Raw genomic sequence first — 25,756 nt, forward strand, 5'->3', positions numbered from 1 at the left:
TACCCCTACTGTAGCATACATGTCCTGTTACTACCATTTTCTATTTTAAATATCTCAGCTATAAGACTGTAAATGTGTACATAAAAAGGACCACACCTTTTCCATTTTTATATATCCAGTACCTAGCATAATATCTGTTACATAGGAGGTTTGCGATAAATATTATAAGTACCCAAATAGCCCTGTTATTTATTTACTGATTTAACTAATTTATTGGGAGCCAGTCAAGTGTCACATACTCCACCAGAGGATAGACTTGGAAAATTAACTGACATTGCTTCTTTTCCTCATTGGTACCTCTGTGCTTCATCTATCTATCTATCATCAATCCATCTCTTTAGTGCACTTATCATAAAGTATTGTCATTATTTGTTTATATGCCAGGCCCCCTTCAAGACTATGAACTCCTTATGAGTCCTATCTTATTCATCTTTGCATCCCCTCTACATAATACAATGGTATCTCATTTTCAGCACTTAATAAATTTATAGTTATTTTTTTAAGTGCTCACACATTCTGATGAAGTAGAACAATCCGTTAATGAATATAATAAAACGTTCTAAATACTACAATAGACGTGTGTATGAAGAGCAACAAGTGTACAGAGGAGAACACACCTACTTGTGTCTAGAGGAAAGGCTTCAGAGAAGGAAATGCTTGAGCTGAGTCTTGATGGATAATAAGAATTTAACAGGTAGACAGGCAGAGAAGAGGAAATGACTTGGGCAAAGGCATGAAGGTCTAGAACAGAATGGCACATCCAGGGAAGAGTGATATCGCTAGAATGGAGGGTACATATAGGGAACAGGTAGCCGAAGAGGCTAAAATGTACAGCGAAAAAAATTCGATCACAAAGGCCTTTGTATAAGTTTGACTTCTAGGCTATAGACTATCAGGATCCAACCTGCAGCTGTAAAGCTGACTAAAGCCAGCTTCATTCTACACAAGGTCCACTTGAAATTTTTATCGAATAACTTCTATACACTACTTAGCTATCGTGTATACACATGCATCTAAAAACCGACCCCCTACCAACTGCTTTGTAAAGAAAAACCAGGTATCATGAAAGCAGGATAGCAGGCCTGAACCGATTACTAATTATAATTATAGATGAATGTCATTAATTGTAACATTTTGAGCTATTCAAGTTTCACTAAGATTACACCAAGAGCACAGCAAAAGAAACAATTAACAAAATGAAAACGACAACCTATGGATTGGGAAAAAATGGTATTTGCACATCCTATATCTGATAAGGGGTTAACATCCAAAATATATAAAGAACTCATATAACTCAATAGCAAAAATCCAAATAATCTAATTAAAAACGGGCAAAGGATCCAAATAGACATTTTTCCAAAGAAATACGAATGACCAACAGGCACATGAAAAGATGCTCAATACCACTAATCACTAGGAAAATGCAAATCAAAACCACAATGAGATATCACCTCACACCTGTTGGAATGGCTAACATCAAAAAGGCAAGAGATAACAAATGCTGGCGAGAAGGGAACCTTCGTGTACTACTGATGGGATTATAAAAAACTGGTGCAGCCACTACGGAAAACAGTATGGAGGATCCTCAAAAAGTCAAGAAGAGAACTAACATATGATCCAGCAATTCCACTTCTGGAAATTTACCCAAAGGAAATGAAAACACTATGTCGAAGCGATACCTGCACCCCATGTTCATAGCAGCATGCTTTATAATAGCCAAGACATGGAAACAACCTAAGTGTCTCCTGACAGACGAATGGATAAAGAAGTTGAGGTATGTATGTATACACACACACACAATGGAATATTATTCAGCCACAAAAAGGAGGAAATCCTGCCATTTACGACAACATGGATGGACACCGAGGGCATTATGCTAAGTGAAATACATCAGACAGAGAAACACAAGTATCATATGATCTCACTTACATGTGGAATCTAAAAAACAAAAAACCAAAAAAACTTACACAGAAAGAGATCAGATTTGTGGTTACCAAACAGGGATGTGGGGAGAGGGGGAATTGGATGAAGGTGATCAAAAGGTACAACATAAGTACCGGGGATGTAACGTACAACATGATGACTACAATTAACACTGTTGTATGGTATATATGAAAGTTGTTAAGAGAGTAATCCTAAGAGTTCTTATGACTAGGAAAAAAATTTTTTTCTTTTTTTTTTTTTATCTATATGAGATGATAAATGTTAAGTACATTTATTGTGGTCATCATTTCATGATATATATAAGTCAATTCATTATGTTGTACACCTTAAACTTATGCAGTGCTGTATGTTGATTATAGCTCAATAAAACTGGAAAAAAATTACACCATTAAGACCAGGCATTATGACTTATTATTAACAAAAGACAAATGGGTGTGTAGACTTTCCATCAGTCCAATTTTTAATAGTGAAATAGAAGGCATAGGCCAAATTAACAAGTTTAACCAATGAATCCATTATTATTTTTTTTTTAATTTTGTTTATTTATTTTTGGTGATTTTGTGCTGGGTCTTAGCTGCAGCCGGTGAGCTCCTTAGCTGTGGCATGCAAACTCTTAGTTGTGCTATGCATTTGGGATCTAGTTCCCTGACCAGGGATCGAACCCATGTCCCCTACATTGGGGGGTGAATTCTTAACTACTGCACCACCAGGGAAGTCCCATGAATCCATTATTAAGTTTTTTTTCCAGAAAGCTTGGGTTCTATTCCAAAGCTCTGTGCCTCACTGTCTCCCCAAAATGGTATCAGATACTGGAGGAAAAGAATGTAACTCACTTCATTTAGTCTTCTCTGCAAATCTTTGACTTGATGTGAATATTCTTCCAAAACACGTTCAATGTGTTCCTTTCCAGGGTAAGGAATGACTTTTCTGTGAGAATCAAGTTCCACTTCATATTTAGGGAAAAAAGGGATTTGCGTCAAAGTCCCAGTTGAAGATGTGTTTTCAATTATTGTTCCACGAATAGATGACATAAAAAATGAACCTGAAGAACCTAAATATTAAATAATTAATTAACCAATTAATTAACTTAATAATAAAATAATTTTGTGGCACACATTATCCCAGGTAGATTCCCTTATTGAACCCTGAAGGAGCTCAAGGTCTCATGGGGAAAACAGAAAAGTGAGAGTGTCTCTGAGAGAGAAGAGCACAAGGTAAAAAGGAGGAACAGGTTAGGGAGGAGGGGGTAGTTTTACTTGACAGTGATCAAGTGATACTTGAATTAGTCTTGAAGCATCTATGAGTAAGAAGTAAGTAGTCTGGAAGACAGGAGAAGAGGAAGAGCATTCCAGGCAGTGGGAACACCATCATTATGGGAACACCATCATTATTGGGAACACCATCCCAGGCAGTGGGAACACCATCATTATTGGCGAGGGGTCTTGAAGCAGCGTGGCATACTGTGGGTGAAAGGAAGTAGTGGCCAGATATGAGAATGAAAATGTAGGACATATCACGAAGGGCCTTGTGGTCATGCCAAGGAATTTGGATTTCATTGTGAAAGCTCTAGGGAATCATTAAAGGACTTGAAGATAGGGGTAATATAACCTACACTTGTGTTCTGAAAAGGCTCTCTGGCTTCAGTGTAGAGAATGCATTGGATGGGGATAAAAATGAAGGTAGAAGCTCAAAGTAGAAGAAGGCTTTCAACAGTTCAGGCAAGGCATGGCAAGGGTCTGCCCTAAAGCAGAGACAGCAGAGCTAGAAACAAGGGCATGAATTTAAGAAATATATGTGGTAAGTAAGAGAGAGGGAGACATCAAAGATTTCTCTTTAGTTTCCGGCTTCAGCAACGTCCAAGTAACGAAGTTGATTTGCAAATACTGTACATGGACTTGAAGTCTGGGAGAGTGTTTTACTTTAGAGATAAGCTTCTGGGAATCAACAGCATATGAGTTCTAATGAATCCTTGGAGTCAAGGGGATCATCTAGGGGCAGCGTACAGAGTGAAAAGAGAAGAGGATCAAGCAGAGCACTCTGAGGAAATATTCACATTTAAAAGGAAGACAAAGGACGTAAAACCCAGTAAGAGTCACAGAAGACACACGAAGATTTTCAAGAACCACCGCTGGCTTAAACTGAGGGACAGAGACAGTATGAGACGGAGAGAGGCTTTTCTACAAGCAGGCTGAAAAAAGCCACCCAGCTGGAAACATATGCTACCTTTCATGCAAAAGGGAGGAGAACTCAGAGTCAGACCCAAGAGTCCAGTGGATGGTGCCAGGAACCATGGAGACTTATCCCCAGGCCTGGGTCCTAATCCATCAGCTAGTCCTGAGTGGTCAGCCTGTGCCCAGCTGGATTTCAGAACTGTGTGCATATGTGCTTCCAGACATATGTGCTTCCTGTTTACTGCTTCCTCAATAGGAGTGGACAGTGGTTATCCTGTGCCTGGCTACCATTGCATGTTGGGTGTCACAAGTCTTCAGATAACGAGGAACTCTACTCAAGGAGCTGTATTTAAGGGATTACAATTAAGGAGTTTCATCCATACTTGAATCTAATTTAGGTAAAGGTATTCTGGCCTTTCAGGGAGTGCTGTAGTGTGATCAGGCTATTAGGGGCCTTCTTAGGAAAGTGAATATATTTTGCATGTGAAAGAAATATAGATAATCTGTGACCAGAAAGTAAACTTGCAGTGGTTTTAAAATATGTCCACATATTCTTTGCTACTCCTCCCTTAAACAGGTGGAGGTTAATTTCCCTCTTCTTTGTAAGAAAGGAGAAACAAGAGTGTACATGTATGTGTATATGTACATATATGGATATGTGTGTATGTGTGGCATTTGCTTAATGTTGCACAAAAGAAACACTGGAACAATAAGACAGAATCTCATGAAAACAGCTATCTATAGGAGTATAGGGATGGGTGGAAACAGAATGGAAAAGATAGGGATGGCAGCTAGACTCTACTGAATATACCTTTTTATAAAGTTTTCACTTATGAGCCGTATACATGTTATACATATTCAAAAAATAAAATTGAAAACTAACAGAAAAAAATAAACCTAAGTGTACAGTAAGTTGACAACATAACCTCACAGAGAAAATAGTCCCTTTCAAATAACTTTAGAACACAGTACCCTGACTGCACGTGAACTTAACTTAGCAGGTAGGCTGTTAATATAACAGGTGTCGTTACAATTCTGAAACAATTTTGTGTGTACCGTGTAAGAGAGAAAACAAGTAAACACACTGAAGTTGTTGGAAACTTGAGTTTTCACTGTAAGGGAAATACAGATATGGAATGGGGGGAAGATGAGGAAGAACTCTGTGGTACTGGATTTGAGAATTACCAGTGTGAACTTAAGGGAAAAAAATCTAATTCCAAGCTTCAGACACTGAACATTCCTAGACACAGTGACACTTCAGTAGCAATAAGCACACGAGATCTTGGTGTGTGAATACTATTTCCTAATAGAAGGAACCAGGGCTCTTTAGTGAATAGCTGATTCCAGGTCTGGTGGAACAGGAGGAAAAGTACAGCCTGGAACATTCTGATGTGCCAGAAAGTAATGAAGTGGGCCATGTTTTAAAAAGACACAGAATTGGCTTAAAGGGGCTGGCCAAATTTGGTACAACTGAGCATCAAAACAACAGTGACAACAATACATTATAGCACAATTAAAAACAACCTATGGATCTAGAATGATAATATAAAAGAAAAGCTTTTCTTTCCTGAAAAATGTATGCTAATAACTATGGTGAAATTAGAAATCATCGGGCTTCCCTGGTGGCTCAGTGGTTGAGAGTCCGCCTGCCGATGCAGGGGACATGGGTTCGTGCCCCGGTCCGGGAAGATCCCACATGCCGCGGAGCGGCTGGGCCCGTGAGCCATGGCCGCTGAGCCTGCGCGTCCGGAGCCTGTGCTCCGCAGCAGGAGAGGCCACAACAGTGAGAGGTCCGGGTACCGCAAAAAAAAAAAAAAAAAAAAAAAATTAGAAATCATCAATGTAATAATTGATTCAGGCAAGGATCTTCAATTGACGCTAAAACCACTGAATGGAAGGTTATTTAGTACTAGGATATTCACAAGGTCTCAAAGGGCCATCCTATAGGTTACTTATTTATTGTAAAGGAGAAAATATGACTGTAAATTAGCAGGATCTGGCATTATGTGTTCCCTAAAGTATGATGTAAAAGTATAAATTGTCACCTACGTAAAACTCTTGCCAAATGAGTTTCATCTGAATCTAAACATGAGAAACAATCAGAAAAAATCTAGAATGTGGAACATTCTACAATACAACTGGTCTGGACTCTTAAGGAAAATGCTGTGAGAAACAACAACAACAAAAGGAGGGAGGATGGTTACAGATTTAAAGAGAATAAAGAGACCAAACAACAAAATACAGTGCATGATCTCTAGATTTTTTAAAACGCTAAGTAAAACTTTTTTTGGAACAACTGGGGAAATTTAAATATGCATATGAATTAGATGATAACTGCATAGACAGTAATTTTCTCAGGTACAATGATGTGGCAATGTAGGAGATGCACATGCAGGTTTTGAGGCATGAATAATGATGCCTTCAACTTCAGCAAAATGAAATATAAATTGTAGGCATAGAGATAAAGCAAATATGATAAAATGCTGACAACGGGTGCATCAGTTGAAGGGTATTTAATGTATTCAACGCACTATTTTTTCAATTGTTCGACCATTTTGAAAAAATTCGAAATAAAATGTTGGGCAGGGGGAAGAGTTCACTGCATTTGGCAAAAAAGAGAAAATCTAGTCATTATGGCCAGAGTGATTTCATTGGAATACTAGGTTCAAAAGTCCTAAGGCAGTGGTTCACAGAGTGAATGGATGGTGAAGATGTGGACACGTGAACACAGACTTGTCTTTCAGACGGCACAGCTGTGACGAAGGAAGGGGCACGGAAGGCGCAGGTTGAGGAGAGGTTTTCATTTTTGTTGTTTTGGTTTGTTATATTTCCTTGTTAGTGGTTTTAGGCTTGTAGAGATTTAGCATGTTTACTTTGATGGATACGTGCAAATGGAGAGAGAGGGACTGAAGATATCGGAGTGAGTGGGGCCCGAGACTCTGCAGAGATCCTGGAGCCAAACCTCCGAGGAGGCTGAGCTGCTGCGAGCGGGGGTGGGAATTAAAGCATGAGTAGCAAATTAGGAGGGTACCTCCTCCACGGAACTATGAAGAGGCACGGACTGTGAAGAACAGTGAGTCTTAGGGGCAGCAGAGGAGAGGGTAGGAGAATGCCAGCCGAATGGCGTATTTTCTCGGCAAATCAGGAAATGATGTCATCTGAGAGTGAGGAAGATGGTGGCAGAGTGAGGGGCTTGAGAATGGTGTAATTTTGAAATAAGTGTGGTGAGAAATTAGAGACAGAACTGGCTAAGATTAAGAGGAAGGTTCCTCAGCAGCATCGGGGGCCCAGCTGAGATGGCAAACTATGACTCTCAAGTGGCAAATTGGTGGAAAATCCACATTTGTGTATTTTCTTCCAGCAGCCCAGGACAAAAATGGAAAAGGCAGTCAGCCTGAAAGGACTGGGATTCTCCTGTAAGAGTGCAAAGAAGAATAAGAGAAAGAGGAAGTTGAGGATATTGGCAAGTGATAAAGAAAGTGAAGATAGGAAGAGGTTGATAGGTTAGGAGAAAATAGCAGAAGGTAGAGCAGCTGTTCTCAGCCCTTGTTGTAAACCAGGAACACAAGGAGAGCTTTAAAAAAAAAAAAAACCAGTGGTGCCCAAGCCCCATTCCAGATCTCCCGAATTAGCCTCTCTAGGTGTGGTTCTAAGCCATTTAAAAGTTTAAAGTCTCAAAAAGTGATTTTCACGTGGAACCATGGTTGAGAACCACTACCTTCATGAGGCAGAAAAATAAGTGTTGCAGGAATAAGAGAGTGAGAGTGCTAGAAGATAGCAGGCTGGATTCCAGAAGTCCAACCGTTCTTGGCAATAAGATCCAAGATAGGAAATTGAGTAGCTAGAGTACAGGTCAAAACAATTAGAACTAAAAAGGTGGAGAAGCCGTAAGTCTAAGATCTTAGACGGGTCGTCCATGAGGGTGATGGTATTACAGGATGATGATGTGCCTGGGGAGGGAGAGACAGCCCATGAGCTAAGTGCTCATGTCCCTGAGGATGAGGGATATCGGGTAGGTGGGGAGGTGAGCAGGGTTGATGGGTATAGTAGGATGAAGGTGACAATGGCATGAGCGTCCTAAGGAGCAGAAGCTTTTACAAAATAAAGGTGCCAAAATAAAAGTTTTCAGCACTGTTTCACTGCGCTTAGAAACGGTGAAACAACACCTATAACTGAGAATAAACTCTGGCTGCATTCTTTCAGATGAGACAGACATGACAGGGAAAGCAATTACGGCTGTGCAGGTCACCTGCCTGACTCCAAGATAATCCATTCTCTGTCCTGCCCCTATTCTGCTGTGTGTTGTAGAGAACTTCTTTTCCTAGGCCCCGTTCCCAACTTGTTTCCAGGACGGTTCGCAGTGGGAGGTACCGGCAAAAGACCAGAAGGCCAGAGGAAGGGAGAAGCTAAGGGACCGCTCCTCTCTCCTGCCTCTGACAGGCTTCTGGCAGTGAGGGGTGGCTTCAGCTCCCACAGGCAGCCGTCCCCATGGCTCTAGCTCCTGCTTGTACCTACGCCTTATGACAGTTCCCATTCTGAGGGTCCTTCTAGCCCAAAGGCTGGTAGCAGCTTCCTACAGTGGCTCATCTCTGAGCCTTCTCAGCTCTTTCAACACCTGTGTTGTCAATTCCCTGTATTAAATGTCACCTATTTATTCCTACTGTTCCTGTTTTCCTGCCTGCTCTCTGTTGACTGAAATAATTTCCATCAGAGTTGATGGGGGGCCTGAACTAGGACAGCAGTCATGGGAATGGAGAGGGAAAATGCACTCAAGACACATTTCTGAGAATAGAGAAAGCAGGACTTGGTACCTGACTGGATGGGGGGCGGGGGGCGTGAGAGAAAAGAAGTCACCATGATGCAGAATTGGGGCTTAGAGCAGACTGAGGAAGAGAAGGCATTTAGAGAAACGTGGCATGTGCTAAAGTTCCTCAACTTGAAAACAATCTTCAAACCAAAAAATAATGTAAACACATGCTAAAAAATAGATATGCTATTTTTAAAAGACTAAACAATTTCTTCCTCATAAGGCAGAATTATAAATAATCTGGTAAACATTCATGAGCAAGGTCTGTGCCTTGCACAGTTAAAATCAAAACATACTGAAAAAATAGCAGCTTGAATGAATATTACGAAGACTGCTTAGTTCTAATTTTTTTCCCATTTTGTTTTATAAAAATTACTTACCTGCATTGGATGTGATGCCACTACTTGATAAAAGATCCTCATTATTTGAGTCACAAGGGTTTTGTTCCATATTAAATATTTGCTACCTCTTCTTAGAGATCTTGAAATATGAATGCTTCCCTATTTAGTTCTTTTAGTTCTTATCTAGAAAAGAAAGGGATTCGATCTTTATCAATAAGGTATTACATGAAAAAAGTTCATAGAGGAGGAACTGACTATATTCACATTTGAAATTTCACAGCAATTTTTCACCAGGAAAATATTTACACAGAAATATTTTATTATTATCTAACATTAATAAGTGAAGAGAATCTTACTGTAAAACTTATTGATTTTAAAGGCCAAGTGGCTTATTAGAGACAATCTAAAAATAAAAAACTAACACTTTAATTATTATGATTATTAGCACTCTGATTTGGGGCAGAGTTTTTCCTCTTCTTAAGTCTCTCTCATCACGTTACATTGTCAAATAATGGAAGAAGACATTTCCTCAGTAAAAAGCCACAAATTAGGAAAAGAGATCACAAATCAGCAAATTAGAAATCATTAATAAAAAGGTAAAGACTTCTTTGATATCAAACAGGGCTCATAATTTTAGATTAGGCCAAGAGGGTCTTCTGGGTTTGGAAAACACTGGTGGCCTGATTCCAAATCTCCTCCTCATCCTCTGAATATCCATAAAATCAACAAGAACAACAAATAAATAAAAGCACATGGGCTCCAAGCCTTCAGCATTCCCAGAAGACAGAGAATACCACAGCCTTCAAATTGTCTGTAAGGAGAGGGAAATTTGTTTCCAAAAGTTCTCCCATATTCTACCAACCAGTACTGCAGGCCTGTGAGTATGGACAACAGGGAAGGAGAGGCTGAAAAGACTGAAAAGGAGTAGAGGACTGAGAGGAAGCACAGAGTCACCCCGGAAAGTGAAGAAGAAAGGCCAGGTTACTAAGCACAGGATGGAACATGACAGTCTGTAGCCCTGGCTATGCAGTAAGGGCTTGAAAGTGGGTGGGCACCAGGAGTGTCAGCCTCAGAGAAGAATGTTTCTGGGGGAGAATCAGATATGGAGACATGGCAGTAAAGGGAAGAAGGAAATGAGAGGGGAAAATTCAGGAACCAGCAGAAACAAAAAGAAGCAAGATATGCCAGTGCTCCTTCTACCCTTCCCACCCAACGTCCCCACCACCATCCATAAAAGGGAACACGTAGAAGATGGCTCTCTCAGACAAGGAATCCTGTCCACTAAATGAATAAAAATAGATAAAAGTAGAACACATCCATACAAAACTATAACAAAATGTCAGAAAATGTGGATAAACTCTTTTTTGCCTATGAAGAGTCCCCCCATACCCTCCCTGCCAACAAACATGAAGTCAAAGAAAATTGTAACACAACACTCCAAACTGAACTAAATAGTCTCAAGCAAGCATTTGGGGGTGATTAAAAGTCACCCTTGAATGAGAATTGTAAATGTAAGAACAGAAGTGGACAAGAAACAATGAAAAAAGCAAAAAATCAGGAAGAAATGAAATGAGAGTTGATTAAAGTAAGGAAAGAAAGAAAAGAAAAAGACAAAATTATATCAGAAATGAAGACCAAATTACAAAGTACACAGGGAGGAGAGACTGTAATGTAAACTTAATAAAAGGCATTGAAGAAAATCAGGAAAACAACCAAGAGGATGAAAACTGAGATAAAGAAATAAAAAGGGTGGGAGAGGAAGTGAATGAAATGGAAGACAGGCAAAGAAGGTTGAACATAATTGGTGTCCCTGAAGAAAAAAGTCAAAAAAAAAATGAAACAGAACTATTATTTAAAATAATCTAAGGAAGCTTCCTATAAATAAAGGAGGATCCAAATCTACACATTTTTCATACTAGGGAAAATCGACCAAGAATGATCAACTCTGAAATATATCCTAATAAACCATGTTAAGACTTTAAAGATTATGAAAAAATCCTCAGGGCCTTCAGGCAAAAAAGATGAAATAACATACAAAGGCAAGAGGATTAGAATGGCATCAGATTATTCAAAAACAACATACAAATCAAGGCAACAGAAGAGCAGCATTTTCAAGAAATCTAAGGAAAGAAAGTATTGATTTAAACCAAGGATATTATACCCAGCCAAGATCTTCAAAAGATTCAAAGGCACAGAAAAGCAGTTTTGAATGCACCAGAACACTGTACATTAAGTGCCCCTTCTGAGAAATCAACTAGAGGGAGTGAAGCTTCATCCAACCAACAGATGACCAGCAAATGCGGCCAAATGGTAACAACTGGTGAAAATCTTGGTTTTTCTCTAGGTTTTAAATTTTCCAAAATAAAACTTGGGAAAAAAGATGAACATTTGAAAAAAAAAAAAAAAAGATGACTGGGAACACTGAAAAAAGACTGATGGTGAACATTTAAATATTCAGTTGCAAAGTTGAGACTAAAACATGGGTGGGATAATGGCAGTGAAGAATAACATATAAATATTATATGTGTGACAATGGAGAAGAGATGTAACTAAAGACGGGAAAAGAGAAAAAAAAGGGAAAGTAGAATGCCATTGGTTGTAAAAGGTACCATTTAAAACTGACAAAAAGCAAAAGGTAAAGAAAAAAAAGGGGGTTATAGGTGCAGTATAGAAAGTACTAAGGCAAAGGTAACCACTAGAATAAAAATACAAATCTTCTTAAGTGACAAAAGAATTTTAAAAAGAAAAAGTAAAGAAGAAACACCAAATAAACACAGTAAATATAATACTTGCAGTAATTACACCAGAAGATAATAACATAATAACACTGTGACAGAATTTAGACCGAACACAACAGTCACATCTATAAACCTGAAGGGACTTAACTTGCCTATTCAAAGAGAAGTATTTTCAAATTGGCTCCTAAAAAAAATTCAACACTGTGCTGTACACAAGAGGACACTAATAGGCACAGATTCAAAAAGACTACAAATAAAGTGATGGACAATGATTTGCTAGGCAAATGAAAGCAGTAAGAAAGCACGGGTTGGCCATACTACCCAAAGCAATCTGCAAATTTAATGTGATCCCTATCAAATTACCCATGGCATTTTCCACAGAACTAGAACAAATAATCCAAAAATTTATATGGATCCATAAAAGACAGAGAATTGCCCAAGTAATCCTGAGGAAAAAGAACAAAGCAGGAGGCATACCCTGACTTCAGACAATACTACAAAGCTACAGTAATCAAAACAGCATGGTACTGGCCAAACAAACATATGGATCAATGGAACAGAATAGAGAGCCCACAAATAAACCCACACACCTATGGTCAATTAATCTTCGACAAAGGAGGCAAGGATATACAATGGGATATACAGTCTCTTCAGCAAGTGGTGTTCAAAAGTTGGACAACTGCAGGTAAATCAATGAAGTTAGAACACATCTTCACACCATACACAAAAATAAACTCAAAATGGCTTAAAGACTTAAATATAAGACATGACATCATAAAACTGCTAGAAGAGAACATATGCAAAACATTCTCTGACAAAAATTGTACCAATGTTTTCTTAGGTCAGTCTCCCAAAGCAATATAAATAAAAGCAAAAATAAGCAAATGGGACCTAATCAAACTTATAAGCTTTTGCACAGCAAATGAAACCACAAATAAAACGAAAAGACAACCTATGGACTGGGAGAAAATATTTGCAAATGATGTGACAGACAAGGGATTAATTTTCAAAATACATATATAAACAGCTCATACAATTCAATAACAAAAAACAAACAACCCAATTGAAAAATGGGCAGAAGACCTAAATAGACATTTCTCCACAGAAGACATACAGATGGCCAATATGCACATGAAATGATGCTCATCATTGCTAATTTTTAGAGATATACAAATCTAAACTACAATGAGGTACCACCTCACACCAGTCAGAATGGCCATCAATAAAAAGTCTACAAATAATAAATGTTGGAGAGGGTGTGGGGAAAAGGGAATCCTCTTATGCTGTTGGTGGGGATATAAATTGGTGCAGCCATTATGCAAAACAGTATAGAGCTTCCTCAAAAAACTAAAAATAGAGTAGCCATATGATCCAGCAATCCTACTCCTGGGCATGTACCCAGACAAAACTCTAATTCAAAAAGATACATGCACCCCTATGTTCATAGCAGCACTATTTACAATAGCTGAAACATGGAAACAACCTAAATGTCCATTGACAGATGAATGGATAAAGAAGACATGGTATACAATGCTATACAATGTACAATGGAATATTACTCAGCCATAAAAAAGAATGAAATAATGCCATTTGTAGCAACATGGATGGACTTAGAGATTATCATAATAAGCTTATCATAATAAGCAAATAAGCAAAGTCAGTAAGAGAAAGACAAATACCATATGTCTTATATGTGGAATCTAAAATACGACACAAATGAACATATCTAGGCAATAGAAACAGACTCACAGAAATAGAGAACAGACTTGTGGTTGCCAAGGGGGAGGGAGGTGGGGGAGGGAAGGACTGAGAGTTTGGGATAAGAAGATGCAAACTATTATATATAGGATGGATAAACAACGAGGTCCTACTGTACAGCACAATACTCAATATCCTGTGATAAACCATAATGGAAAAGAATATGAAAAAGAATATATATATATGTGTATGACTGAGTCACTTTGCTGTACAGCAGAAATTAACACAACACTGTAAAACAAATATACTTCAATAAAATTTTTTAAAAAAGCATGGGTTAAAATCCTGATACCAGACCAAGTAGTCCTCAAGCCAAAGAGTATTAAATAAGACAAAGGGCACTTAAAGTTAAAAGCTGCATTCCACGGTAAAGATATAATACCTCTGACTCCATGTACCATGTAACACAGCAACCACTAAGATAAAACATAAATTACAGGAAACACAATAAGAACTAGAAACACAGTAATAATGAGAGACTTTAACAGGCCACTCAGTATGAGATAGGTCAAGCGGCCAAAAAATAAGTAATGATATAAAAGATTTAGATGAAATAATCACTAAGGTAGACTTTTTGGATATATACTGAACACTACATTTTGATAATAGAAACTATACCTTCCTCTCAAGTGCACATGGAATAGTCACAAAAACCAATCATACTTTAGGGCACAAATAAAAGATCAGTAGGTTCCATAAATAGAAATGTTACAAACATCCACCTCTGGTCACAAGGTAATAAAACTAGAAAATAAAAATAAAAGTAAAACCCAAAAGCAAAAAGGCCTTTCCACTTGGAAATTAAAAGGCCTTGTATTAAATAATTCATGTGATAAGAGAAATATAAACAGAAATTTAAAAATTTCTGAAAAATAATGACAATGAAAGTACTACATATCAGAATCTGAGATACATTAAAGCAATGCAGGGACTTCCCTGGTGGCGCAGTGGTTAAGAATCCGCCTGCCAATACAGGGAACACGGGTTCAAGCCCTCGTCCAGGAAGATCCCATATGCCGCGGAGCAACTAAGCCCATGCACCACAACTACTGAGCCTGCGCTCTAGAGCCCGGGAGCCACAACTACCGAAACCCGCACACCTAGGTGCCCGTGCTCCGCAACAAGAGAAGCCACCGCAATGAGAAGCCCAGGCACCGCAACGAAGAGTAGCCCCTGCTCGCTGCAACTAGAGAAAGCCCATGACAGCAACAGAGACCCAAAGGAGCCCCCCCCCAAAAAATAAATAAATAAACAACAGACTTAAAAAAAAAAAACAATGCAAAGAGGAAAATTCCTAGCCTTAGACACCTATTTCAATTTTAAAAAAAGAATGATAATAAGTGAATTAGATTTCTAACACAAAAAGGTAGGGGGAAAAAGTATAACAAAAGAAAGCACATGGTAGGAAATAATAAAGATAAAAGCAGAAATTAATGAAGAAAACAGAAAAACAACAGATCAAATTAATGAATCAGAATCCTGATTCTTTAAAAAAAATATAGGCAAGGACCATCAAAATGATGGAAAGAGGAAGATCACTTATAACATACTGCTTACCATTTTGACATTAATGCACAATGTAAGCATAGTGTTAAATTAAAAAAAAAAAACTTCTGAGCTAAGAAGAATTTTTGTTGAACAAAATTCCTTTTTATTTCACTCACAGTTTCTCCCTTTAGATTACTGAGGTGCCACCTGTCAAAACAACAATTAGATAAATTCTACCTTAATATGTTTTGTGCTATCATTTTTAGGAAATACGTAGTAGGTAGGGAGACATTGCATAAAGAATTATAACAAATGGAATGTTACTCAAGATTGCTAGGCAATTTAAATGTTCTAACAGAAGGAATTGCTATTTGGGAAAACCTCTCATTTAAACAAGTGTTATCATGAATGTCTGCTGTATAATTTAGCTTACACACTAAAGTGATGCATTTGGGGATTCTTCAGGATGATGAAAGACAGTTAAGAAAATGTAAATTACTGAGTAATGTTATTATCATAAATTACAGTTAGATCAAAAGCATGAAGGAATGAGCAGGACAGGCTGAATCAAAGCCCAGCATTGCGAGCTCATACACTAATCCATTCCGCTTGATACCAGAGTTCTGGGTATCAAGAAGGAAACAGAACCTACAAGCAAGATAAGCAGAACGGGTACTAGAAGTTGGAGAAAAGAGAAGAAAGGAAAAGGTTTGACTTCCAATTATTCTGATATGGAAACCATGTTCTACTTTGGCATAAGATGATGATAATAAACTCATTAATTCAGTATCCACTGATTGTTGGTAGGATATTAAGAGCCACAGTCCTTCAGAGGGAAATTTTTTGCTTAGAAAATTAATAAAGAAGACAGCACAGGTCTATCTACTTAAACAAGAATTTTAAAATCATTTATTTGTAAAGATGCTTAGCACTTCTACTTGTCAATGCTGCTAGCTATTTTATGTACCATAGAGTAATGAAATCTGTCTTGAAAAAAGTGTTTGTAATCTAGATTTTCACTATTTTAGACTGACCAAATCATTAAACTGGTCAAATCATTCAGTGTTTCTCTACTTGCATCGAATTGTAAGAACTGAAAGAGAATCCTATTTTCAGGCATAAAACTTATTAAATTACTAAGGATTCCTGGGAAAAGAAAGGTTTTTTTGCCTCAGTAAGTCATAAAATTGTGAAAACGCTGCACTTTGTTGATTTGGGGATCAAAACATGAACTTACATGTGTCTGATTTAAATCTCTGAGTAAAGTACACACATAAGATCTTGGCCTCTTCTAGTATGCTCAAGATTTATTAAGAACAATTCTACCTGGTTTAAAATTATGAACAGGTTCACATTGAAAGGAGCCTTAAATTTCTGACGAATAATAGGTAAAGAGGTAAATAACTCTTGTTATTTAATTGGAATGTTGCAGAAAAGGCCTTAGAAACCACAGACCACCAAAAGAGGGCTTTTGGAGGAAAATAGTTTATAGGCTTTAACTTTTGCTACATAGTTGAGCTAAAAGACTTAAAACTATGTCCTGGGCTCTCACCCCTTCTCCTTGGCTTCCAAAAGGCCGTGGTGACTGTACACCTACTTTCCCTAATGTGACCAGTCTTCACCTTGATTTCTTTCCTTATGGCTACGTAAGGTGGACCTCTCATGTGACTGTGATAAAATGTGACTATCTCCACAGTAAGCTGATTTAGAATCCATGCTCTATTTTGATTGGGAAAGATTATGTATAATGTGTGTTATATTTAGATTACTGGATTCGTCAACTAATGACTCAAGCCCCTAGAGTGCCACCTTTCACAGAAGCCTGAGACTGGTTATTTTATAAAACTGGTCCATACTCTTGTAGAACCAGTCTGCAGGTATGTTTCCCCTGGAAAATTCTAAGGTACCCCAAGATTGATCCAAATACCACATATCTGGGCGGGTACAGTCTCAGAAACGCAATGAGGAGAGCAATTATTACTGAATAACCCTTTATTGCCTGAGTTATTGTTGTTACCAATAACTTCACATCACTCTTACTGTCTGCTTTCTCAATCACATTCTTTCTCTCTAGATGTTGTCATTGACTGTCAGGGTTCAAATCCTAGCTCTGTGATCTACCACCTATGTGACCTTGAGAACTATATTTAACCTCTGTAAGACTATAAGATGGAGATAGAGTATATACCTCAAAAGAATAAGAGTTAACTGAGATAACTCATGTCAGCCTTACTATACAGTACTTGCCTCAATCTACAGGTACATAATGCCACAGTAAGCCATGAATAACAATATTGTTTTTAAAATTTAGGCAGTGTATACCCCCTCACTTGCCCATAATAAATGGCTATATCTTTCTATATATCTAGAAAGAAGATGTAAGTTTCATATAGGTCCACTAACAGAAAAGAGAGTGAGTTTAAAATGCATTGAGTAAACACAGGGACCATTATAATATAATGTAGAATTAAGCTATTTAGACCCTACTTCACCAGTACATAAAACCATCTTGTAGGGAGGCAGCACATAAGAAGCACAGAACTTAGGATCAGGGCACATAATTCTGTCATTGGTTACCTGTGAAAGCATGGGCAAATCTTTTCACATCTCTGAGCCTCAATTTCCACCATTACTAAGTGAGGTTACGGTTGTGTTTTCCAACCGTAACCCCGACTACACACCCTCCTCTATGCCTCCCAAACACCTTTATGGAATTCAGAAGGCTCCATGGAGCAGAGTTTGAAAACCACAGAGATAAACCCCTTATAACTTTATTATCTTAGATACTCCAGCCTAGACATTCATCAAGTTTAAGACTTCAGGCTCTAAAATTAGATACAGATATAATAAATTAGCATATCAGTTGTATTTAGTCACAATTCTTAAATATAACTCAAAGTAAAACAAGAAATACCTTAAAATCTGGATATTCTTATTTTCACTTATACTATTAACACCTGAAAAAAAATTTTTAATCTGCTTATTCATATATAGAATACTTCATTATCTGAAATTTATTATTTTCAAAAAGTTCAATTTGCAAGTTAATTTTCATCACTTAAGATCTTGACAACACCTAAAACACACACATACAACAACACAGCAGCAACAAAACTAAATTCTTTTTCCTTTGGGCTTATCTTGTATATGAAAGTATGCTTTAAAAGTATAGCCTATGGCACTTATCTAGGCTATGTTTATACAACAGAACATGTTCAATTATATGCTCCCTATTTATTGGCCCAATGCTAATCTTGTTGGTATAGGTCTCACTGACATTATCAAGATAGCGCAGCAAGTAAACAATATAGGCCCGTGTCTACATTCCCAGACCTGATCTTTCTCCAGGTACTGTCCAAGCTGACTTAAATAGACCCCCTGAATGTCTTCTGACCATTTAAACTGCTTTTCACTGCTGGAGATACTCTGACCAGGTAACAGTTCTTATGCTTGGTTAGAAAAGTTACTGAGCAGAGGAACTTCTGTCTATAAATCAGAAATAGGTCAGAAATGGGTCTATAAATCTTAAGCAATGGAGCTGAGATAAACAACTAGGATTTTTGGACTATCTCAGTGGAATCTAAGTAAGCAGTTGCCTCATTGGAAAAATGAATGACAATACAAGTATCAAATCATTGTGGAATACACCTAAAACTAATATAATGTTATATATCTGTTATACCTCATTGGAAAAAAAGAATGACAATATTCTATGTTCAGAATGAGGACTAATGAACAGAAGTAAAGGGAGGTAGGTTCTAGCTCAGGGTGGAAATGGACATTCTAAAAACTAGAGCACCTTGGATATTTACAGGGTGGACTTCCTTGTGAGGTGTTCAAACTGAGGGGGGATGAGCATTCGTTGGGATGCCAACTTGCCGCTGGCTGTCCTCCCTTGGGCAGAGTATTGGACTAGAAGAAGTGTAAGATCTTCTCCAATCTGGACATTCTATGATTTTGTATGGAGAACATTCATCAAAAAGATGACCAGGAATACAGTGACTTCTCACAGATGATTTCAGTCAACAGCAAAGCCAGATAGGGACAATTCCACTGCTTCCAGCAAGTTTCATGCTCTTTTGTTTAAAAATTTTGGCTCTAGATAAATTTTAATGAAATCTGTTCCTTTAACACCTCTGCATATATGTTTACAGTCACCTTAAATTCATCTTATCCCAAATCTGGTCTCTTTTCCTTCCCACCTAACCTGTTTTCTAGGGCATTCTCAGATAGTGATACCATAAACCCAACTTCCCAAGTCAGACATTTCAGTGTCTTCACTCTTCATCTATTCAAACTCCACATTCTGTTGAGTCTATCTCTGTAATACCTTTTAACTCAGTGAAGGAGACTTAAGTGTGGTCAAAAGTTATAAGGAAGGAATCCTGGAATATGTAGTTTAGTTCATTTTAGTCCTATCGTATTCTTTCATGCTTTAATCAACTCTTACTAGACCTACTACAAAATACCTCATAATGATTCTTCTAGTTTCAGTTTCTTACAATCTTCCTTTAAAATCAGAGCCATCTTGCCATACCTTGCCCAAAAACAAAGCTGTGAACTAAGACCAGCACTCAATGCCCTTTACCATCTGGCCTAACCAACCTCCCAGCCTCATCTTCACTCCCTTGACGCACACTGTGCACCATTCAATGTTTACTAGCTGTGTCCTGAGCATGTCCTGCTCTTTCAGGACCCTGTTTGTATTTATACTCTTCTTTTTCTCCTCCTTTCTTCCCAGCAAAATCCTCTCCAGTTTAGCTTTCAGGGATGTGGAGAAAGAGGTTCAAAACTATGTAACTGGTAGCAATGTACACTGACCCAGTCTTTAAAATCAGTGTTCTAATAAAAAGGGAACGAAAACTGCCCAATGCCTCTGAAACATATAATTTAATGTAGGGGACTATATTTGGAGGACATGCTCCCCTTACTCTTCTCACATCAAAAGTAGTAAGCTTTAATTAAATCATTCATGCATATAAAACACTTAGCACAGGGCCTGGTACAAAGTAGACCTCTGGTAATTATTCATTACTGTTGTTAGCATTTTGATGGTTTACAATGTATTGCTGCTATGAATAGTGCTTCTGTAAATATTGGAGATAGAACTTTCTAAGATCATGACCAATCAAGTTTCTGCCCTCGTGGATCTTATATTCTAACGGAGAAAGACACTAACCAAACAAATCAAAAATATAATTTTAGAGATTGGTCAAGTGCAATGATGAGAGTAACACAGGGTAGTAATAATATACAGAGAGAAGGAGTTGAGACTACTTAGTTAGGGTAGGTCAGGGAAAAACTTCCTGAAGTGACATGTGAGCTGAATGACAAAAATTCAGCCCTGCAGAGGACTGGGGAAGATCTTAAGAGGAAGTGCTACATGCAAAGGTCCTGAGATGAGAGGGCTAAGGGTTCACTGACTGCCAGGAAGGAGGCTACTGAAACTGCATGTAGTCCAGGGAGAATGGGAGGTCTGCTTATAGACAGCCAACTGTGTACTGTGCCCAAAGAAATGCTGTGCTTATTAGCAGTTCCTTTCCTAAATTATCCTGAGAAGTTGCTGGTGAGGTTGGCTGGTGGTAGAGCTCACGGGGCCTTGAAAAAGTCATACTAATGACTTTGGGGTTTATTCTATAATTGCAGTGGAAAGCCACTGGAGGATTTTAACCAGGGGAATATAATACTCTAGCGGCTGGGTGGGAAATATACTGAGTAGAAGGCGCCAGTTATGAGGCCACTGGAGCAGTACAGCAGAGGAACTAAAACCTTAACTCTAAAGGAGGCCAGTGATCTAGAGTGGATTGGTGCTGGGATTGGGAATGGCGATTGACTACAAATGGGTACCAGGGATCTTTTTTGGGTGATGGAAATGTTCTAAAACTGATTTGTGGTGATGACTGCACAACTCTAAATTTACTAAATATCACTGGATTTTACACTTAACATTGCTGAATTTTATGGTATGCAAATTATACCTCAAAAAAGCAGTTCAAAAAGAAAGCAGATTGGCTACTCTTTGTACGTTTTTGTGATGTTTTGTGGGGTAAGAATAGGGGTGCTAATTAGCTTCCTGGGACCCAGAAGTCAACCAGTTAAACCTGAACACTGGCTTTTTCCTGCATCTTGAATACTCCAAAGGGTCTTTATTTCAAGATGACTAGAGGTTGTTTTTAACTCCCCGCCACATGGAAGCACTTTGGCATTACCTCTTTTCCCCTGGATTGAGCCTGGAACGCAATCCCCAAGTGTCTGCAACTCTTATTTGATATACACATGACAGCTATCCAACGATGTCTTAGCTAAGGACCAAGCCTAATTCACTTTGTACCTTTATTCTCTTAACCAGAACAAATGCGGTGATACATTAATAGGAATACAACAAAAGTTTAAAAAATTGCTTTGAAGTGTTAGACCACCTCTTTCTTCTGCACCTTTTAATTTCTTTTCTCACCAAATTCTTTGTTCAGTCTTTTCCTTAGGATTTACGGGGTTCAGGAAATATTTAGTGGTCTCCACTACTACACCTGCCACTGCCCCAGCTGGAGAGCTTTAAAATACAGTAAGTCCCCTGCATATGAACGAGTTTCGTTCTGGGCATGTTTGTAAGTCCAATTTGTTCGTAAGTCCAACAAAATTAGCCTAGGTACCCAACTAACACAAGCGGCTATATAGTACTGTACTGTAATAGGTTTGTAATACTTTTCACACAAATAATATGTAAAAACAAACAAACACAAAAAATAAAACATTTTTAATCTTACAGTACAGTACCTTGAAAAGTACAGTAGTACAGTACAACAGCTGGCATACAGGGGCACGTTCACATCTTTGAAAGCCTGTAACTTGAAGGTTCGTATGTAGAAGACTTACTGTATTCATCAATCCAGGTTTGATTCTATGTGATTTATAGTGTATTCGTTTCCTGTAATTGCCATAACAAGTTACCACTAGTTTGGTGGCTTAAAACCATAGCCATTTATTCTTTCACAGTTCTGGGGACAGAAGTTCAAAATCAGCCTCACGGGGCTGAAATCCAAGTATTGGCAGGTCTGTGCTCCCTTCAGAGGCTCTAAGAAAGAATCCATTCCTTGCCTCTTCCAGCTTCTGGTAGCTGCTGGCATTACTTGACTTGTGGCTGCATCACTCCAATTTACATCACTGTGATCGCACTGCATTCTCTTCTTCTGTATCTAATCTCCTCTGACTCCTTCTTATAAGGATACTTGTGTTTGCATTTAGAACCCACCCAGATGACCTCCCATAACAAGATCTTTGACCTTACCCTCTTTCCTTATCCCATTCACAGGTTCCAGGGATTAGGACCTGATATTTTTGGGTGGCCCTTATTCAGCCTACTATACCATATAATTTGGAGCCATCTAGTTTGGGCACAGGTGGTTCACAGAGCCCCTATTTAATGAATTGTGGATTATTACAGCGAGTGGCCCTAACATACTAGATAGACAATACTGAGTCAGTCCTCTTTGTAGAACACAACAGTAAGGGCTATGCACATACCAAATAACTTGTCAATTTCTGCCCTCAATTCAGGAGTATAATAATATCTCTACGGCCTAAAAACCACTTTACCCACAACACAAATAAAGATAATTGTGTAAGTTTTAAAACAATAAATATGGTACAGAGTTGGGAGGATCAGACTGTCTCCCACCACTCCCTCACCTCCATCCCACGACTTTACACACATGGAAACAGTCCTGCCCGGCTGGTCTCTGGGACAGTGGAAAGTGCTAGCCCTATCCTTCCCGAATCGGCTGCTGAGAAAGCAAGAAGTGGTTTTGCCAGTCTAAAAACCCTGAGAAATAGCCGACTTCACTTTTCTTCTACTTTTCCTTGCCCTTAAAGTACACCAAGATAAATGAACACAACCTGGGACAGCTTCAGCGGGGACTTGGAGCACAGTTTTGTGGAAAAGGATGGTCTCATCTGAGAAGTTCTTGTTTCTGACTGATGCAGAACCAGACTCCTCACTCAACAGGGAGGGCTCCAGCTGAAAGGGCCCCTGCACAGCATTTAATACAATCTCATTCTGGATGAGACTGTCCAAGGCTACACATTCCTCTTCATACCTCTGTCTTCCCCACCCCTCCCCCCCGTCCGCCGGAAGCGGGGTAGGAACAGGAGTTAGCAGTAATGTTGGGACAGGATCCTGTTATTTCTACCAAAAGGTATACTATGGTCCCAGAGTTCAGCCACCGTCCCCGGAGGTCTTGCGATCCCCGAAAACAACGGCAGTCCGTTCTGATAAAGAAACAATTTATCGGCCATCTACCACCACGTGCAAAACAGACACAAAGGTCTGGAAGGTTCCAGAAATGAAGACGCGCTGCTTCGGGTCCTCAGGAAAACGACCCACCCCCTCACCCGGTCCCAGGGTCGCGCCCGCCCCCGTACCTGCGGCCAACTCCTCATCCTAAGAGACCGACCCCATCACCGGGGGGACGCCGGCGGGCGCGGCGGCCGCACCCGCGTCGACTGGGCGGGGCGGCGGGGGCGCGGACGCTGCCCCGCCCACCCCTGCGCCCTCTCCTCGTGCGCTCGGGCTCCGGCCGCCGCTTGCTCCAAGCGAGCCGCGCGGGCAACGGTAGGGCACCTCAGCCGGGCGTGGGGAGGGGGAAGGGGTGCTGGACTACTCCGCGGGGGCCGGCGCCAGACCTGGACTGCGTCGCCAGACCTGGACTGCGTCCCCAGACGCCGTCGCCCGGGCAACCGAGCGCCATTCCCCCCTCTCCCGCCCTCCTCTCCGACCCCAGGAGCCCTAAGGAGTCTGCTTGCACCCCGCAGGCATCAAATGCTGCCAGCCCTACCCCAGAAACGACCCTGATTTGGGCCTCCACTTACACTATCTGCCTCCCAAGGCCTCTCTCTTTTTCTACGGCCTCTTAGCCGGTTTCCAAGTCCTACTCTTCCCCCCCTCCCCCACCTCCCAGCACCCGAACGCCCCAGGCTATTCTCGAAGTTGTTCCCCAAATGATCTTCCCCAATTCTTACCGACCCTCACAAATCCTATCTCTACCCACAATCTAAGCGTCAAGCCCAATCTTGGCGTTGCCAGTCAGGTCTCCCCGCCCGGCTTCTGACAGTGCCTCCGTACCCCTCTCCGCCAACCCACCCCTCAATTCCGCTTTGACTGTCTCCTTTAACGATTCACATTCTGCAGCTCTGCCTTCGCTTATGCCGATCCTCTGTACGGAATGATTTTCAAGGTTCACAGGTGTTCTCGGGGTAGCTGACCCTCTTGCCTCCGGAGAGTTGTTTCTTCCGCTGTGCTTCACTTGCTCTCTGTCGTTATCTCTAATATAGAACTTATCACATAATGTGATTTACACACTTAGACCTCTCGGTGCTGCCTAAATTAGTGCTCAGATGGAAGGAATCCAGAAAGGCCTGCGTGTGATAGATACAACCTGTCGCGTTAATGCTATTGGCTGCCGCGTTATACGGACACCTACAGTGAATAACTTTTTATGTGCAAGTTTATTGGAAGTATTAATAAATCCTACATTATATAATGTAGTTATAAATTTTAATAAAATTAGTATTAAATACCACTAAAGATTGCTTTTTATTGTACCTATGATATAAATTATTCCATTTATTGACTGGGAGAGAGCTAAGATTGCCTATAGAATCAAGTATTTTAATAGGGAATGAAATCGTATTAAATGGAGGGATGAATGGTTTAAGTTTTGTGGCTAGACAGAAAGCATTTTTTAATTATATTGTTTCAAATTTTATTCTATGAAAGCATGAGTGTGGCAAGAAAATATTTTAGTTCCTAACATGTGATTTCCATTGGTGTCTCATGTTTGTACCCTGGGCTCTACGAACAAAGAAAGTTCTGTTTTCTTTACGTTTTGAAGTCTTTAATTGAAATAGTATGTTAATTAGAACACGATAAAACTACTTAAATCCGCATATATGTATGAAAATTATTTTATTATAACTTTTAATTTTATTTATTTTTTTATACAGCAGGTTCTTATCAGTTATCCATTTTATACACATCAGTGTATACATGTCTATCCCAATTTCCCAATTCATACCACCACCACCACCCCACCCCCGGCTTTCCCCCCTTGGTGTCCATACGTTTGTTCTCTACATCTGTGTCTCAATTTCTGCCCTTCAAACCGGTTCATCTGTACCATTTTTCTAGGTTTCACATGTATGTGTTAATATACGATATTTGTTTTGCTCTCTCTGACGTACTTCACTCTGTATGACAGTCTCTAGATCCATCCATGTCTCTAAAATGACCCAATTTCGTTCCTTTTTATGGCTGAATAATATTCCATTGTATATATGTACCACATCTTCTGTATCCATTCGTCTGTTGATGGGCATTTTGGTTGCTTCCATGTCCTGGCTATTGTAAACAGTGCTGTAATGAACATTGGGGTGCATGAGTCTTTTGGAATTATGGTTTTCTCTGGGTATATGCCCAGGAGAGGGATTGCTGGGTCATATGGTAATTCTATTTTT

The 25,756-nt window shown here is 39.4% G+C and overlaps 1 protein-coding gene across 9 annotated transcripts in view; it reads right to left on the reverse strand.

Annotated features, from left to right (window-relative positions):
• The window catches only part of CCDC158 (coiled-coil domain containing 158), a 98,457-nt gene extending 74,743 nt beyond the window's left edge, over nucleotides 1-23,714 (reverse strand). For 8 of the 9 annotated variants that reach the window (XM_079920957.1, XM_079920956.1, XM_079920959.1 and 5 more), the window contains exons 1-3: nucleotides 23,666-23,714; nucleotides 9,303-9,446; nucleotides 2,778-2,995 (exon numbers count right to left, since the gene is read on the reverse strand). In XM_079920957.1, coding sequence (XP_079777083.1) covers nucleotides 2,778-2,995; nucleotides 9,303-9,372 — 288 coding nt within the window. In that variant the 5' untranslated portion in view covers nucleotides 9,373-9,446; nucleotides 23,666-23,714. The remainder of the gene's footprint in view (nucleotides 1-2,777; nucleotides 2,996-9,302; nucleotides 9,447-23,665) is intronic. The other variant, XM_079920961.1, reaches the window with a different exon arrangement.
• Between the last annotated feature and the right edge of the window lie 2,042 nt (nucleotides 23,715-25,756).

Source organism: Stenella coeruleoalba (assembly GCF_951394435.1).
Source record: "Stenella coeruleoalba genome assembly, chromosome: 4".
NCBI lineage: Eukaryota > Metazoa > Chordata > Mammalia > Artiodactyla > Delphinidae > Stenella > Stenella coeruleoalba.